The 18387-nt window shown below is 37.2% G+C and overlaps 1 protein-coding gene across 3 annotated transcripts; it reads right to left on the bottom strand.

Moving 5' to 3' along the window:
- Positions 1-717: 717 nt before the first annotated feature.
- LOC149014457 (serine/threonine-protein kinase CTR1-like) lies at positions 718-11957 on the bottom strand. 3 transcript variants are annotated; one of them, XM_089155362.1, is made up of 16 exons: positions 11058-11957; positions 10341-10639; positions 10108-10252; positions 8384-8499; positions 7693-7898; positions 6005-6523; positions 5831-5871; positions 4219-4287; positions 3384-3484; positions 3193-3277; positions 3018-3116; positions 2845-2913; positions 1844-1975; positions 1509-1603; positions 1254-1403; positions 718-1137 (listed from the first exon to the last, which is right to left on the bottom strand). In XM_089155362.1, exons 1-15 carry the CDS (start codon positions 11760-11762, stop codon positions 1277-1279), a joined length of 2808 nt encoding a protein of 935 aa, XP_089011488.1. In that variant the 5' UTR covers positions 11763-11957; the 3' UTR covers positions 718-1137; positions 1254-1276. The 3 variants fall into 3 exon arrangements, with proteins under 3 accessions (XP_089011488.1, XP_089011487.1, XP_089011489.1); XM_089155361.1 differs by having other exon boundaries at positions 719-1403; XM_089155363.1 differs by lacking the exon at positions 11058-11957 and adding an exon at positions 10759-11045 and having other exon boundaries at positions 719-1403.
- Between the last annotated feature and the right edge of the window lie 6430 nt (positions 11958-18387).

Below are 18387 nucleotides of genomic sequence, written 5' to 3'. Positions count from 1 at the left end.
TTTCCTTGTGTTTGCCATAAGACTCAACATTTGGGTAGCTCTAATGGTGAGAAGGAGCTCAAGGGTTTCGTAAGCTACTAACAAGATGAGTCCAGGCACAGAGTGAGCCTAGTTTAAGCATCCTTAATCTCCATCGACCAAATGCTTACGGAAATCAGGAAGTATTTATCTAATCTAACCTTTAGTTAAAACCACTTTCGAATTTTCCATGCTCACAATGCTCAATGGGCAAGTATATTTCATTGTGTACCTGCATATCTCTTGAGCTTAAATGTTATTGTTGTTGTTACAACCAACTTTCTAAGGGTTTGGGCTTGACCCATTCCTTAGCCAGGATGACCATGTCTATTGCATGTATGACATTTGGTCAATTTCCACCTTTTGATTCAGATCGACCTTGGTTCCAGTTATCTTTTGTATTTTTTTTTTCTTTGCTGTGTTTGTGTTTCTTCAGTTTTGATGGCTTTTGTTTCGCCAAGCTGTGGTGGTGGTTCTAATCCGCTATTTTTTTTTCTACGTCAGATTGGGAGCCAAGCAAATTGCCATGTCGACTCCCAATATGACAAAAAAAATAGCTGATTAGAACTAGTCTTGCCACCACATAGTACCCGACTACCCAGTGCTCCAAGATAGAACTTACAGAAATACAATCCTACAAGAACAGCCATCAACAAAATTTCTGGGATGCCCTTCGCGGATGGTAGTTATGGACGAATGAAAACACTTTTTTTTTTTTTTTTTTGTAAACAAAACACATTTTCTATTGATATCTTTTAGCTGATCATACAGGTTTGGTTCATAAGAAACCCTAATATTACATTTAGGTATGGACACGTTCAAGACTCTGACAGGGGGCTAAGCAGAATTTTAGATACAACTACAGAGACCAGTGAACTTCAGCGAATCGAAGTACGTATCTGGGAACCAATAGAGAAAGAAATGGGTCAGATTAATCAAAACGGCATTATGGTCCTAGCTGCCAGTTGGCGAAGCAAAAAGAGTGTTGAACGATCTTCCCTCAAAAATCCCTAGAGAAAATTAATCATCTTAATCATCTCTGCTTTGCCCGATTCTGTTGTTGAGCAGTCAAGCCTTTCGAATGGGTCTGAGAAGCAAAACCACCAGACTCGCTCCAAACTGTAAACGTGGGCAAGTAACAGAAAATGGAAGGTTAACAATGCACTGGTACTAGAGGATAGTCATGGTTAAGCTTGGACCCTGAATTGAGCCTGACTTCCTAATTTTGCACATACTGACTCTGATCCAAAAGGAAATTCTACTCGGTGTGAAGCTCCCCATTGTTCTCCTTGCTGGTCCTCATTTCTATTGATTGTGGTGGAGACCTGAGCAACTTTTTCAGCGAATTAACAATATTGGTGAAAGTGGGACGCTGTGTAGGGTCACTGTCGAATAGAACATGCCACACAAAAAAAATTCTTATAGCGATAGAAATTTAATTAAAATGAGCTGGAAATGTTTCCTAACTGATGCGGGTTTGGAATTCTTACTCAGCCCAACATGATTCCATGAGCGATGCCAATACAGGGCATGTATTGGATGGGATAACAAGTCTTCTATTCTGAAAAGCCACAGCTCCAACCACCTGAAATATCCATACGTCAATCAAGCATTGCATGGTAGACAAACCCAAGACCTGCCAATTTAAGTGGTTATGGGACAAAAGACGCTGCCAACCACATTGATTTTGCAATGGTTATATGACTCCTCCAAAATTGTGACAATGGGAGAAGGGGGAAGATCTGGTTCCTCTCCAGTGAGGCAGTCGTTCAACTCTTGGCTCCCTCACTGGATGAGTTGTCACTTCTTAAAAGGAAGACAGTACCTGCACCGGGTTGAGTCCGTTCCAGGGTTGTTCCATGGTAACCAGCTCCCATAAGATCACTCCAAAACTATAAACATCAGATTTCTCATTTGAAGGCTCTCCACGAAGGAATTCTGGAGCCATCCATTCAGGCTGAAACATGAAACAAGAGAGTTACATGCTGGTAAGCACATTGTGACGAAGAAAAGTCCCAACTTGCAAGATATTAATGACCTGACTTCATAAAGAAATTAAGTGTCTATCAGCTCGGTAGTATTTGAGAGATATTGTTGAATTGGTATTTGCTTCCTTGCTACTGATTAAACAGACATGCTGAGGCTAAGATGGAAAGCAACTGTAGCAGGAAACTGGATATTACACCTCAAAGTCATCACATCACTTAATTGATTGGGAAGTAAAGAAAATACTTTCTGATGTGGCTCATAAATTACCAGAGCACATAGACGATTTAAGATTCTCTTCACCCCAGAGAGGGAGTGGGGAAGAAATAACTTAAGCACAAAATCACTGGAAGATGCATACAGACTTGGCAGGTATTCACCAAACTCAAGTGGTCAACTGAGAATAGGGATAAGATCAGACTAAACACCCGAACAACACCACCGGAAGAGATCTTCTATTGCCATGCAAACGCAGACGTCAGGGTCAGCTGGGTTGCTGTTTAATCTCATACTCAACTAACAAATTGTCTTTCTTTTTCTTCTCGTTTGATTGGTAAAATAAAGAGTGAAGAGAGGGGTTAAAACAATTAACCTATGTCACTAGAAAAGATTTTTCCAGGATGCACCAAGCAGTCAATAGATCCAAACTGGCGGGTCCCTTCTGACCATATAATGTTGAAACCAATAAAGGCATGTTGAGTACCACAAGTACAAACCATCTTCACATGACAATCAACCTTCTAATTACACTGCTTGTTTTAAGTTTTTTGCATGTGAGTGTGTGTGTGTGTGTGTGAGAGAGAGAGAGAGAGAGAGAGAGAGAGAGAGAGAGAGACTCACAGTGCCAGCAACAGATTTTGATGATATGTAGGTGTTTGCCTTGAACCTGGACAATCCAAAATCACCTACCTACATGCATTGCATATAAAATGATTAATCCATGTTTCTTTAAAAAAAAAAGATTTATGCATGTACAGAAAACTCAAGGAAAGGTACCAGAATGAAACTAATACCTTCACTGTCCAATTCTTGTCAACCAAAAGATTTGGAGATTTAAGATCCCAGTGAACTATAGGAGGGTTTAGGCAATGAAGATAATTGACTCCCTTTGCCTGCATCCAGGAAATCTTGTAAGTATGACACTAAAGAAAACCCAACTAAAACAACCCAAGTTTAACTGGCACAAACCACATCTAGTGCCATGCGTAACCGCCTCCTTTTATCCAAGATCTCACCTGCAGCTGCCCTGTGTATGAGACGATAGAGGCTACCTCTGTTTCATGAGGATCCAGGATTTTAAAAGAGTTAGGTACTTGAATAATTGAATTGTTAAGCTACATTTATCGGTTACAACATCATAACAGTAAAACTGTTTTTACCTAGGCAAGTATTCAGTCACTATGGACAGATGCGGACGCTTTGTAACAGCACCCATGAAAAGGACTACATTAGGATGACGGATTCGTTTCATTATTGCAACCTATTGACAGCATTAAAGAACAGGTTGGCAAAGAGTTGATGGGAGACACAAACTTTTATGATGCCAAACCACTGGTAGAGAACAATGCACACAGCAGGACAATAATAAAACTTTTACAATTGCACTGGCATCAACACAGTATCTTCATCTTCCACTTCGTAGCAGTATAAAATTCAAGATAAGAGCAGTATGATGAAGATGATGAACATGAATATTTCAAATGCATTAAATATTAGAATCTTCTGTGTTTGCCCTCGTTTACAACATAGGATGCCATCATCAAAAAGTGATGTCATCAGTATAGTACAAATAGAGGATAAGATCCCAAATATATCAGTATGCTGTGCAAAATACAGATAACAGAAAAGCAACAAAAGTTTAATGATAAGACAGACAGGAGGTCTACAACATGAAGCATTTTGACAATAATAAAAACACCTGTATGGCAGTAGAGAGTTATCATTTATGATCTCATCCTTCTTATCTACTTATACATTCCATTGCCATGGTTCCCTATGCTGATCATGAAACCAAAACTAGACAGAGTATACTAAGATGATTTGCCATGGATAACAAAGACCACTAAGTGAGCATCACTGTGGTGCAGGCCAAAGGAACTTAATGGAGGTGGATGACAGTGATAATATAGTTCAATAACTATTAAAAAAAAAGTGACTGCACAAAAAAAGACGATGTGATTGCAACAATAAGAAGCCAATGAATCAAATACATACCTCTCTCAGGAACTCCTTCAACTGCTCATCATGAAAATCCTGAACAGTTAGGACCTTGACAGCAACATCCTACATCACATGTTTGTGTCTTTATCAGCCCCAGGAAAAAGAAGAAGATAGGAAAGTGAAAAATCTTCTTAAACAGAGGAGGAAATGCATCTGATAAAGAGGATCAAACCACATGACTACGGCTATACAGGCAGTTATGCAACTCATGTGTATCAACCACTGGATGTGAGCACTAGGTGGTCAGCATATGAGCAAACATATACCACTCAATGCTAGAACATGGAAAATGTCAAGCAAATTGAACCTAAGTCCTACATACCAGCACATGAGTGTCACCTAAAAACTCAATGTGCATGACACTAAAAACACTTATCTGATATGTGAAATTTGTGTGGAACATAATGAAAAAGTAGGGGATCATGCAAGTGAAACAATCAACTCTTAGTTACCCATGTGCAAGCAAGGAAAAATATCTTCTAAAACATAAATATTCACATTCTAAAATTCAACAAGACAACAATTTTACATTGGTTAAGAGAGGATTTACACTAAATCCCAAGGAAGTACCACTAGCCAATTCCCATAAACAAGATTAATCTCAGAAGATTTATGACAGAAACATTTTAAGTGACCTCAACAAATCACAGATCAGATACATAATTCTTGCTGTGAGCAAGGAACACATTAAATGAGTGGTAGCATTTGGAAGACAAGGATGCCAATATCATCTTCAGGTCAGGAAAACATTACCAAGCAGGACCTATTTATTCTAAAGGCTACATCTAGCCACTTTAACCAAGTGATTTATGTTATGGATTTCCAATGGGAAACAAGAAGGTAAAGCACAACCAGATGCACCTCAGTAAGTAAAGCTGTAAGCCTGTAACTAAGTCTACCTTTCCTTCTGTCAGATAGTGAGGGATGGATAAAGAAGAGAGCTTCCCAAGTTAACCAAACATCAAACAACTACCTGAAATTTTCACCAGCAGTGAGCGAAAGGTTCCGATACAAGATACCATATTACCGCCTGGAAAATTGGGCATCACATCCGTACTCAAAACAACTCAACTGCAAGAGCAGCATTCCATCAACAAAGCTGCACCCACTAGGGTGAGGTGACAGTCACATAGAGGACTCAGGAGTTAGATGCATCCTCTAGAGGAAAATGTTTGCAACACTAGCTATTGGTAAATACAGGTAATCACACCTCTATGAACCTTGATTGAAATTCACAAAGGTGACCAAAAAGGAACAGAAACTTCCTTGATGATAGAAACTTGAAAGTACTCAAAAGGAATGAAGTCAATAGAAGAATATGTGAGCACAAGCCAACTGGGAATTTATAAAGAAGAAAACTACTCTTCCATCACTGACAAACCATTATCGGGTTACATACCATTGATACTCAGAAGGCTCATATAGATACCACATACTGCTCATAAAATCGCCTAATAGTGAGATGATGCATGTGAATCAGATGCATAAAAAAAACCCTAGTTAAGTACATAATTTTAAGGGATAAAATTAGCATTGTTGATGAAAACATCAAATTCATAACATGATGTGTATAAATTGATCTTAAAGCAAAGTGATAAGAACTAACCGAACCATGCCACTCAGCACGGTGCACTGTCCCGAATGAGCCTTCAAAAAAAAAATGCAAGAACTAGATTAAGTACATAACTCCCGTGACTAAAGCAATATTTCAAAAATGGATTTTACAATCTTTATGCACAAGAAGTGAAAAGCCAAGCAACAAATGAAAAATAAAAGTTACCAGCACCAATGAGCTCCTTTATTTGTAATTCATCCCAAGAGATCTCAAGCCAATCCATTGCAAGAGAGGGCTCAAGATTCAAGTATCTTGGCACCGTAGCAGTAGCAAATCCAACCTGGTTATCAGGTTTTCTCTCGATCTCCCTCACTTCCATTCGACCGCATAACTGTACTTTTGGTTGTTCAATCGCACTGCCACCAACTGGACTTCGTTTTCTAATTAAAGAACCTTTAGAAGTTCCATATGTAAGATTTTTGTCTGTCTCAAGTCTTGGATGCCCATGCAGGGACATTCCAGGAGCAGCATCTAAAGCTTCTGATGAATTCCTCTGGAAAGAGTTGGCCTTATCATCTCGGCACTGCAGAGTCATTGGTGGCAACTTACCGCTTCCACCAGCATTATCAAGTGAGACGCAGATAGAAGGCTTTGGAATTGTGAATGGATCATCATTGTACAATGGTTGTTTATCTTTTTCCAGGCGTGCAAAGGAACATTGGGTATGGATGGAAGCAAGCATATCTGCTGCAAATGGAGAAAGACGATTAGCTTGGCAAATCTAAAACCACTTAGTTTCATACACATTGAGGTCCAAGTCAAGAAACTAGAAAGGATAGTCAGATCTGCACAGGCAAATTGAAACAACAGGAAAAAGCATTTCTGTGGTATTAATGTATAGGATAATCAGGTATAGTCGTCTAAGAATACAGTAGTAAATTCCCATGACATGTTATAGACTATCATCAAAAAATCCTAGAGCTGGATAGGAATACGTGTAATCAACTTGACACTGAAAGAGTAAAGTAATCATATCCAAGCAAAACAATAAATGAATAAATAAAGTGCAAAACTGAATCTTCCATTTAATCCAATTAGCAGCTCGAAATTTTAGCTCACTCATGCAGCAAGCTATTCTAGCAAGCCATGAACTTCATACTGCTGCTGAGATTTGTTCAGCAGACTTATGCAATGAAGTAACAAAGAAGTAAAGCAAGCAACACCATAAGCCCAAAACCACCCAAGAAAGGATGGGAAAGAGATAGCACAGTGATCCCGGCAGCCTCAAACAAACACAAGAGTAAGTGTCTGTGTTAAAAGATCCTGCGGCACACCACACACTGCTATGCAATCTGTTCAGTTTTAGCAAATGAAGACACCATAACTAACTACTCTCAAAATTTGAGGTAAATGATGTGACGAACTGACAATCACTTTTTCTATATTCTAGAGTTGAATGAGTCCAAATTAAATCAAACTGAAACCACAGTGCTCTAAAAAATTGCAGTATTGTTTTCTTTGTTTCCTTTTTAATTTTATTATAGGGTAGTTATCCATGCAACAATATAAGGTGCCCAAATGGATGTTTAATCACAATCGCTAAGTAAATATATATCATCATATATCATGCATTACATATGTGCTGCCTTTGCCAACAGCTACAGAATTTGAAGTACTTGGTTCCTTAGCAGTTTTTATCTGAGAAAGGGAACTTGCCACCTGAACAATGCAGAAGTGCCAAAAAACACAAACTCAAGTCCTTCTCTTTCACTATCAGTGGAAACTTTTTATGCTCCAACTCAAGCATAAAAAATAGAAAATCATAATTAAAGATAAACCAGTACAAAATCATCTAATAGATCTTCCAATCACCATCCATATATAACTTAGTATCTGTTTTCAGGCAACTTCACCTGAATCTGGAGAACTTTTTGGAAAAGAACATGAGTGCTCTGGCTTTGGCAATGGACTACAAGAAGCATCATCCATATAAGGTTGGAGACCTTTTGGAATGGAAAACTGCAACGGTGAAGGTATTGCAGAAAGTCTTGCTCCATTGATTGAGGAATCTGGACCATGAATATTTCCTGGTTGCCCAACTAGATCAACTACGTATTCCCTGTTAAATGAAATAATTTGCATACTGGATATTAAAAATCCACCATGTATTTACATAAATTAAATAAATAAAAAATGCAAGAAATTGCTGGCATTAAGCACCAAATAGATCAATTACCAGATGTACTGAATAGTGATATATAGTACACCACCATGCAAGAAAAGTGGTGGGACAGGATATGCATAGCTTAGGTCTTGTATCTAGTATGGCCTCAAATATAGCTAATTGGAATGCAAGGATCCATATAGCCGACCCCATTTAGTTGGGAAAAGGCTCGTTGTTGTTGTTGTTTTTATTGTGTCTATGGTTTTTCTCTTTGTTACACACCCCAAATGGTTGGTTGGAACACAAACTTTGCATGAATAATTGTCAAATTCATATGGACTCCACCCCTAAGTGCGAATTCATGAACTCAAGAAAATTTAGAAAATTTTCAGAATGAAATACCAGAAAAAATAGCTGGGTAAGAGAAGGAATATCCAAACCTTAATGACTGTTCATTATCTCCAACTTTGACTAGGCAAGAAGACTGATGATCGGCCACACAATACTTGCAACCACGTGCTATCCGGCAAGGCAAACCTATATTGTCAGCCAACTTCTGTAAATACAAAAACGGCATTCATTAGGTGTTCTGCAGAAGACATTAAACAGGCTTCTGAATTTGTATTACCATAGGATCAATAACTTATTTGAGTCAACATACTTAAGCTATAGAAAATAGGATTACATTTCAATCAATATTTAGAAGCACCTCTATCAAAATAATCAACGCCTAATTACAAAATTTAGCAGTACTTAAACCTCTTCTATTGGAGGTCGAGAAAATTTCTGTGAAGATGTAGCCAATTCTTCTTTATTGTTGTTAAAAGTAATCCCAGCAAAAGACTTAAATAATTAAAACTTGCATTAAGAAGAATTTCCAGTTAGATTCAGTGCTAAAGCTCCATACATCAAGACATGCATATTCTGAAATCCTACTTGTATAACATTTATCCATGGGACTGTACATTTGGTAATTGGTATTCCAAATTGAGTAAGGGTGTGAATCTTAATTCGAGTTTTCAAACAATAGGATATAATATAAACTTAAATGATAAATTTTCAGAACACCGTGCTCATTTTTAACTGAACACAAGGGGGGGGGGGGGAGCACAAGCTGTCCTACCCTTATTAGAATAAATAAATAAAAATAGAATCGATCAAACAGTTAAGTACTTTGTGCGAGAACCAGAAGAATCATACATGAAGTTACAGAATTCTTCTTCACAAAACCAAAATGTGGAAAATCTGCTTTCAAGTCTCAACATTGATTGCTATAACTAGCATAACATAAAATGGAATCACAATTCGAAGGCAGGAAACAAATCCTGTAACATAGGAATAGAAGACGTTTATCAGGAAGCACAGGCAGTGTCCTTGAGAAAAAAGAAAAATCTAATGATAAAAGCACACTATGATCACACAAATTTATTGATGTTCATGACATTACAGAAGTTCCTCACTTCAAGCCAAGGATTATCTTAAGAAGTTGGTTTAGATTTTTTTAGTAGTGTCTTGATGCTTCAAAATTGAGTTGCATGCACATGTAAGACTTGTCATCCTGGCCAGACATTCGAATTCATTTTAAAAACAAAAGCTCCCAGCCGTACAAGAAAGCAGAGGACCTGATAAATGTATATTTGTTTGTTCTGCAATAGAAACAACAAGGCTGATTCAGCACAACCCAACAACAGTCCATAAGAAGGTTTGATTGTTGGTCTGATTTGAGTTGACTCAGGTTTCCCAGAGGACCATAGGGTCAATAATATAAAGACAGAGGATTGAGAAAATCAACTCAGAAAAATAAACTGCCAACCATACAATACTTGTACCAAATTTTTTTTTTGGTAAGTTGTACCAACTATATTATTAAATTGGACATGAAGGTACTTAATTCTGCATAAGTGAATTGCTTCATTCTCATGTATTTATTTGTTTAATCTTTTGATAGGTAGGATGGGGAAACGTAACAACCGCCAGCAGGTCTGAACTGGAGACCTATGAGTCAGTGTGGGCTTACCACGACGCAGCATCACCAACTGCACCAGGTGCTGTTGTTAAAGCTTCTTTAGCACACATTGGATAAATAGTTTAATGAAACCAAACCAAATAAAGGAACCTAGAATGCATCATAGCTGAGGTAATCCATCAAATAGAATGCTCATACCTTGAAAAGAATTGCACGATGCCGACAAAGACCCATGGATAGGCTTCCAATTGGGAGCACAATACACCTTCGGTAATCCTGCATTCTTTTACTAACAAATTTCCAGTGGTTGTGGAGATCACCTTGCTCCACAGGAAAGGCGCCCCTTCAAGTTCCCATCGAATAAGATTTCAGTTGCAAGAGTAGAATATAGAGCTCATATAACAGGCCAACAAATATAAAAAGGATGTTACCCCATATAAATAGAAACAAGTTTCCCAAGCTTCTCCACCAACATTAACGTATTTTCTGACGCACTGTGAAGTTCTCGTGCCTTGGCTTCAAGCTCCTTAAGGCGTGAATCACCATGTCTATCAACAAGAACCACCTCCATTGAGGAATCACGAGGATCAATTGATTTAAGGGATAGTAAAGGTGGAAGCCGCCTCCCTTCCTCCATATCATTACACATCACCCATAGGTACGGATTCATCCCCATAATGTTATAAAAACCATCCAAAATCTTGTCCGAGTATGATAAGCATCCACTCACCTGAAAAAGACGCGAAGAAGATTGAAAACCTTGGCACGTCAAACAAAGTTTATCTTAAAAACGATTATCACAAGTAAACGTGTTTTGAAAAACATTACGGTTAAGAACGGTGCTCTAACCTTAATTTCAAGTTATGTTAAATTAGTTCCAGTCAATCTCCACTGCATCGAACAGCTTCAAACAGATGAACCGTCCACTCAACAGTGAGATGACACTAAAACGACAAATATTTACTGCAAAATCCGTCTAACCTTTCCAGAAACCCATAAACAACAATAAAAATTACTAAGAGAACCTTATGTTTCCTAGAACTAGGAATTCCAGTTGGAAAAAACGGTGACCAAAAATCAAATCGAACATAACAAATAATTACTTGATCTAACTAAGGAAACAGATCGAAAGCATAAAATCTACGTACCCATAGGCGATAGGAAACCATTTCCACATCGGAAGAAACAGCACGGCCATCAAATGGACTTCCTCGAATGAAATCTGGTTCATCAGCCAGACAAGCTTGAGAGGTCAGACGAGTTGCAAGTGTTAACTGTAGATAGAAACCATCCCGTGAGTTCTGCGCCGAGCTTTCGCTGTTCCTGTCCTCCTCTTCTCGCGTTGTTGACTGCGTTGTTGACTGATGTGATTCCTTAGCATCAGTCGACACAGTCTCTTCTCCCGTCGTCGACCCCGAAAGCAGGCTTCCAGCATTACTACTCTCACTTGACAACCTACAAGACGAAGCTTGGCGGCCGAGAATACGATCACGGCTGACAATCAACTCAGTCGGTTCATCTGGCTCAAGCAATGGCACGCTGTCTTCATCGCCCTGTCTCAAGTTGACGGGAATCGATCTATCTGATCCTTTTCTATCCAAAAACCGATCACCAAAAGCCAAAAACTGCTTCCCTAAATTAATTTTTTTGGCTGTGATGAGATCCAATGCACTTTCATTTTTTCCAATCGAAGCCTCCTTCAGAGTCTTGGACGCTTTCTGGTCATTTTCGGCGTTGACGGCCGGTTGAGGAACCTTCTTCTCTTGATCCGGAAGGGGAAGCTTAAGCGCAGCAGGATCATATCCTTCAACTGGAAACTGCCTCGGGAAGAAGTATGTCGCTCGATGAGGCATTCCCCGAACGCCTTAGAAAACTAAAACTAAAATACTCACTATCAATCACTAACAATCTCAACCTATTCAAATCATCCGCGAAGATCACTAGCTACTTTTTAATCACGGATCCTCTCCAACTACAAATTCCTCTCAGCAGAGCATTCCAGAAGAAGAAGAAGAAGAACCAGAATCAGAATGGCATACGAACATTAAAACTTCCTTTCCTTAGCTCATACGATGAACAATAAATACAAAAAAATTCGTACAAGTTTCTTATCAACTGCCAGAGTTTGCAACAGAATCATTGGAACATTTTTGCTGCGATTGGGAGAGTTTGTGGATAATTAAACGCGCTCACTCATTCGTTGTTCAGAGCCGAAATCCGATCTTCAGCCTGCAAAGTTATACGTAAGAATCTGCTAAACAACAACAATGGCGGTGGCGGTTCCACAGAGAATTCCAAACCGAAAACCTTTTCTCTGGCTTCGGTTTCTTCTTTTTCCCAATCGCACTGTCAGAGGAGAAGGAAGCGGTGGAAAACTAGAAATTAAAATGTAAAAGTTACTAACTAACGCTCCCGGCGTGATACGCACCCCTTTTTCCACGGCTACACGTGAACATGAAAGGTGAAGCTACCAGATTAACACGCAGGAAGACAACGGTGCGCATTGAGCACCTTACTTATAGTAGAAATTTATTAAATATATATAAATATCAAAATATTAAAAAGTTTCCACTTTTCTGCTCCGCCATCGTCATTGGGAAGCGCGAAAGCGTAAGCTTCAAAATTCATGTGCAGGATTTAACCCCCAAAAAAAAATATATGTGAAGGAAAACGACTTCTTCACTTGCAGACAGAGTTTTTAAAGCCGGTGTCTTATCCGGGTCGGGTTATCCGGATTTCCGGATTAAAAGTTTAGAGCGAGCATGGAATTGTATTTTTATTTCTTGCAAGCTAACTGTTTTAATCTCGTTATTGCACGATAATAAATCAAAAATGTGTAAGAGAAAATACAGGGGTATGCATGTAAATATGAACTTTTTTTTTTCTTTTTTTTCAAATGTTTAAATTTTTTTTTTATTTATAAAATGAATCTCTTAGTTCTACCCGACTCAACCCCTCCCTATTTTACAAGCCCTAGATGCAAACAAGTCTTCTGCGATTGCAAGAAGGAGAGTGAGAGGCAGACATTTTCATCTTCAAAATCTATATTTTAGTCTGTACTGCGACTGCAAGAGGGAGAGTCATCTAAAATTGAGCAAATTTCGTCTCAGATACTTTGAATTTAGCCCCAAGTATTGTAAATCCATGACTAGAATCGAAATCTGCAACTCTATTCTAATTACAAAATTTCCATTGTGTGGTCCCTTATTTTCCCTCTTGGAGTCTCGGAAGAGTTGTTTGCACCTAGGGCGTGTAAAATAAAGAGGGGGTGAAGAGCAGTTTATTTTTTAGATTTAAAAAATATTAAACCTTTTAATGAAAAAGAAACACTCATATTTATATATGTACCATGTTTTCTCTTAGATTCATTGTTGAATAAGAATCTCTACTCTTAAGTATGTAAGGACTGGGCATGAGTGCTACCAACTTCTATGGACTATATTAGGTCTTTGGTAGTGCTCCACTGATAGGACTAGTGCTTGTGTTGGTAATGCATAGGGCTAATGCTTGCACAAGTCTCACTCTATAAAAAATCCGAACATTACGTAGTAGGGGCGCTAGATTACCGCTACTACATCCCCTCTTTTGTTTACCAAAAAGAAAAGAAAAAAAGTATGGAAGGACTTTTTCTACAAAGAAAGTTAGAATGAAGGAACCCGAGTCTGAATGGTGATATCATTGATCCAACCCACTCTAAAATCGGTCAAAATCGATCCGATTTTTTAAACTTGCCTCCAGCTGATGCCTGATCGCGGACTCACTGAATAGAAAAAAATTATATAATTTAATAGTACCGACTACCGACTTTTCTTTGACCGGAAACCCTAGACCGTTACGGAGTCAAACTTAAAGCTCTTATATGACCGGCTCTTGTAAATTCAACTCAAGTGATATCAAATATAACCAACAAATTGATTTCCTTAATAGCTCAAACTCAAAGCCTTGCATTTTGTTTCTCTTATTTGAAACATGCTAGTACCTGTTGTGCCAGAATCTTAGGATTTATTTGGTTATCTAAATCCAGAGATTTCAAATCCTTGTATTCATGAATGGGAGAGAGAAATGCATGTTAATAAATAAAATGATAAATCTATACTTTTGTTGTTGTTGGACAGGATTGTTGATTTGATTGATGTGTTTTACTCACATTTGAATTTTCAAAGTCAAATGTACTACAATTTCTATCATTATAATTTGATTACATACATTATTAACCATTTACTATAATCATCATTCATAATTCATATGGAAATTTTCAAAAACATTTCATTAATTATTTTTCATTTTGGGTAAAGAATTGGATTAAGTGTTACAAGTCAAGGAAATTTGTAAATATATGGCATGAACAGATTCAAATATTCAATGAATATAGATACTATACGATCTAATCAAATCTATCAACCTTGGGATTTAATGATTTTCCATGTAAAAGGATTAGTTTTATTATAAATAACAAGCAAAAGTGCACTACAGTCACCACACTATCACATTACACCAGTAATCCCTATATTTTGAAAACATGAAGTTCTCTTTTTCTATTCCTTGCATTCTTGTTCTTCTCCTCCTTTTCTCTAATGGTAATTAACTAATCTTCCCCTCCTTTTCCTTTCCTCCCTTTTGGGCTATTTATAATATATTTTAGCCAAATCGATTGAACTGATTGCTTAATTGATTTTCATTGCTTTGTATGTCACAGAGAATATCATTGGAGAAGGCCAAAGAGGTTGCTTTTCAGGTGCCATAATGGTTGGTTGCACCAATAGCAAGTGCACCAAATTCTGCACTAAGGAGAATTTTGGTAGGCACACGGATGGACATTGTGAAGACAGAGGAGCCATCCAAGGCCCAGATTGCGTTTGCAGCTGCCCTTCCCCATCTGCCAATGATAAAAATTAATTTTTGATGTTTCTTGAGAGGCTATGTTGTCATTAGCCTAATATCTATTATTAAATAAATTTAACCTTTTTAGGTGGGAATTATTAAATAAATTTCGTGTTTTACATTGAATAATCCCATAGCATTCCCAATTTTAATTTTTCTTTCTCTGTTTTGATAAGATTTTTTTCTTTTTCAAGGCTGGGCTGGCTGTATAATAAGTTTTTTGAAGTTTTAACCCAAACAATTTTGTATAAAGACATGAAGTAGGTTATAAGAATTCTAAATGGGATGAAACCAGTTCTTGACAATAATTAAAATCTGCATGTATAGTTGTGCACGGTAGCTTGGGATGTAGTTTAAACTCTAGGAGTCTATTTTAGACTTTTACTGAAATCTAGAAATGGTCTGCATATCCCAAATACAAAATTTATCCTTTGTTTTGAGGCGTCTCTCCACCTCGTCTCATCATTTCTTCTCACTTCTCCTCGCACATCTTTCTCCTGTCTCCACCTTCCTATTTTTTCCTTTCTTCTTCTTCTTCTTTTTTTTTTCTTTTCTTTCTTTTTATTTATTTATTTATTTCTATTTCTATTTCTTTGTAGATGCTAGACCTAGAAGTGCATCCTATAGATTTGGAGGTTATGCTCTAGATCTAGAAGAGCATTTCCCAGAATGGTTTGCAAAACCTCATGCTACCGCTTTGAGGCATCTCTCCGCCTAGCCTCCTCCTTCCTTTTCCTCAGTGCTCACTCTCCTTAACACCTTTGTCTCCTTCTCCACCTTCTATTTTTTGTTCCCTTCCAACTAGTTGTCTTAGATGGTCACGATGTAGTTTCTCTGCCCTTGTGGCGTCGTATCTCTTCCGCCTTGTGGGGTGTTTGCCTCCACCCCTATGGTGTGTTCTTGTCCCTTTGGACACTTGTGATGGTGGATGCATTTTTCGCATCGTTTGAGCTTATATATTATTGTATGTACAACTTTATTTCTAAGGTTCTAAATTTTACCCATACCTTAGCCTGAAAGACCATATCTATTGCATGTCTGACAATTTGTAAATATATAATTTTGGAGAACTAATCTGTAATTTTGTTCTTTGAATTGTGGATTATCTGGTTTGATCTTATCTGAATGGGCACCAAATCTGTATGGATTGAACCAAAGCTTATATGCATTTTGGATTGGTTCATTTCATTTTGTGATATGAGATTTGGAGCTTTTAGAGCTTATGACCCGCAATTAGGGTTGTTTCTCGGTTGCACTCAATCTTAATTGTTTCTTGTTATGAGATATCGGTTGAGAGATCTAGCTTTGGTTATGGCTTTTGTATAGCCATATAAGTATTGTAATATTTCGGCTTCTCTATTATAGTGCATTGAATTCTTATCTCGCCTCCAGAGGTGTATGCCAAGAATGCCTTATATTTGGCTGAATTCCTTCATCTAATCCTTGTCTCTCTTCTCTTTGTTATTCTTTGTATATTTTATTTAAATTAGCATTGAATTGATTCGCCAAGACACTGCATAATTATTTAAAATATATAATAGAGCTTTGCTTCTGTTCCCAAAAAAATTAATAATAAGAGAAGTTTTTTTTCTTGAACAAAAAACAAGAGAAGTTGAAAATTGTTAAGAGATATTCGAATATTTCTACCCTTCTTTTAGGCTTTTAGCCGTGGCGATGTTCAAATTCATGATCCATTAAAATATAACACTTGGTGGCACATAAATTAAAAAAGGAAAAAGGAAAATGAGTGAGATATTTTGGGTATGGGTGGGTAATACCCGTTAACTAATCACCAATAAATAAACAATTAATTAGGTTCACATGTTTTTTTTTTTTTTTTTTCCTTTTTCCAAAGGCTAACATGTATGATGTATGTTTGAACAAGAAAAACATGAATATTGTGACGTTAGTGATATGCTTCCACTTTTTGCAGTGACCTTACTTTATTTTATTTTTAACTTAGATATTTAAAAAAAATCTTACTAAAAAAGACATTAAAAATATAAAATTTATCCATGTTTGGATTTGAAGTGATCTTACTCAATTCTCAATTAATATATAATATTATCACATAAGCGAAACAATAATCAAATTATAAAATATTACAAGTTGGCAAGACCATAAACATTCAATTAAGTACCATAAGCGAAGCAATAATCAGACTATAAAATATTACAAGTTGGCCAATGGCCTCATTATATCTACCACGGAAAAAAAAGAATCGTCATATTACTACGCTTGACAATCTACAATATTGTCTTATCTATCATTCTCAAGAATATAATTTTTGAACCAACAAAATTAGATAAATGCAAAAGGTAAAATAATATCATACTTCAAAAGATAATATATTGAATCGAGATTGCTAGTTATACTCTTTTTTTTCTTTCTTTTTTTTTTTTTTTTTTTTTATTTTTTTATTTGGTAAAGTAATTATACTCTATTCAACAGTGGTTTAAAGAATTTTTCTTATATTTTTTTTGGAAAAGAATTATTATGTTCTATGTGAAATATTGGTGCTTGGTCCCTTGTGATATTAAGTCTTGGGTCTGCCCCTAGTTTTTAATATGACGATCATTAATCTTGTATTGTTGCTTATTCGTTGTAAATGTTATCTTTATTTATGTTTTCGTCAAAAGAAAAAAAAATACATAAAAAATAATGCACGTTAGATTCGCCTTCCATGCGACTTGATAGATTTTTTTTCTTCTAGCCAATAATAGTGTAGTGCACCACCCAACCCTAAAAGCAAAGAAGAAAAGAAAAAGAAAATTACTCTAAATGGTTTATATAATAAGGGAAATGAAGTGCCCCACTTTTCCGCTAAATGGAAATTAAGTTAATAACTTTTGATTACATTAATCCCAAGTGGTTAGTGATTTGAGGGTCAACTTCCCTTTAAGGAATGGAAAAATATTATTAAAATGTGTAAGATGGTTTTTGATTTGGCCTTGTGAATCCAAAATGGTGGGATGGAAGAGGCAGGGTTTCCACTAGCCATCGTGGTGGGTCCCCTATTGGAGGACCAAACGGAGAGTTGAGATCTCTAGAAGGGACTAATAGATTTTAGAGCAAATTGCACTGGCACCCCAAAATGGAGGCAAACCACACCCCCCCTTAATGTTTAAACCCCCATTCATTAAACACACTAAGTCCATCCGTGAACCATAATCCGTTTTTCTTTTTATTAAAATACCCTTGTCAATTGAAGGGAAAATACCATTGGTGGTTGCCGTGTCTTCTCTCCTCTCTTCCCTCTCCACCTCGGCTCCTTTCTGGCGGTCCCCCGCGCCCGCTCTTCCTCTTTCTTTTGGGTTCAAAACCACTGCGCTTCTTTCCCTGTTTTCTTCATCTTTCCCTTCATCTTCTTCATTGCGTTGTTCTTCTTCTTCTCTATTTTCAAATCAAAATCGCTGCGCTTCTTCGCTTATCTTTGTTTACACTCATCATCTTCTTCCACTTCTTTTCCGTTTGGTGGGCGGGCCTTTGGGTTTCAACTTCTTCTAGCTTCTTCCTTTCTGCTTTTTTTTCTTCCAAGAATACTGACTTGGATTTCATGATGCTTCGGAATTGACTTTGAGGAAAATATGATTATGG

Source organism: Hakea prostrata, chromosome 5 (assembly GCF_041222555.1).
Source record: "Hakea prostrata isolate BN-2017 chromosome 5, UWA_Hpros_2, whole genome shotgun sequence".
Classification (NCBI taxonomy): Eukaryota; Viridiplantae; Streptophyta; class Magnoliopsida; order Proteales; family Proteaceae; genus Hakea; species Hakea prostrata.
The sequence above is the reverse complement of the archived record's forward strand: the minus strand, read 5'-3'. Positions and strand labels throughout refer to the sequence as shown.

Coding starts and splice junctions, on each gene's coding strand:
- LOC149014457 (XM_089155362.1), bottom strand. CDS start 11,762: ATGCCTCATCGAGCGACATACTTCTTCCCGAGGCAGTTTCCAGTTGAA. Junction 3,117..3,192: donor TACGCATGGCACTAGATGTG/GTTTGTGCCAGT, acceptor TCCTGGATGCAG/GCAAAGGGAGTCAATTATCT. Junction 2,914..3,017: donor ACAAGAATTGGACAGTGAAG/GTATTAGTTTCA, acceptor CAATGCATGTAG/GTAGGTGATTTTGGATTGTC.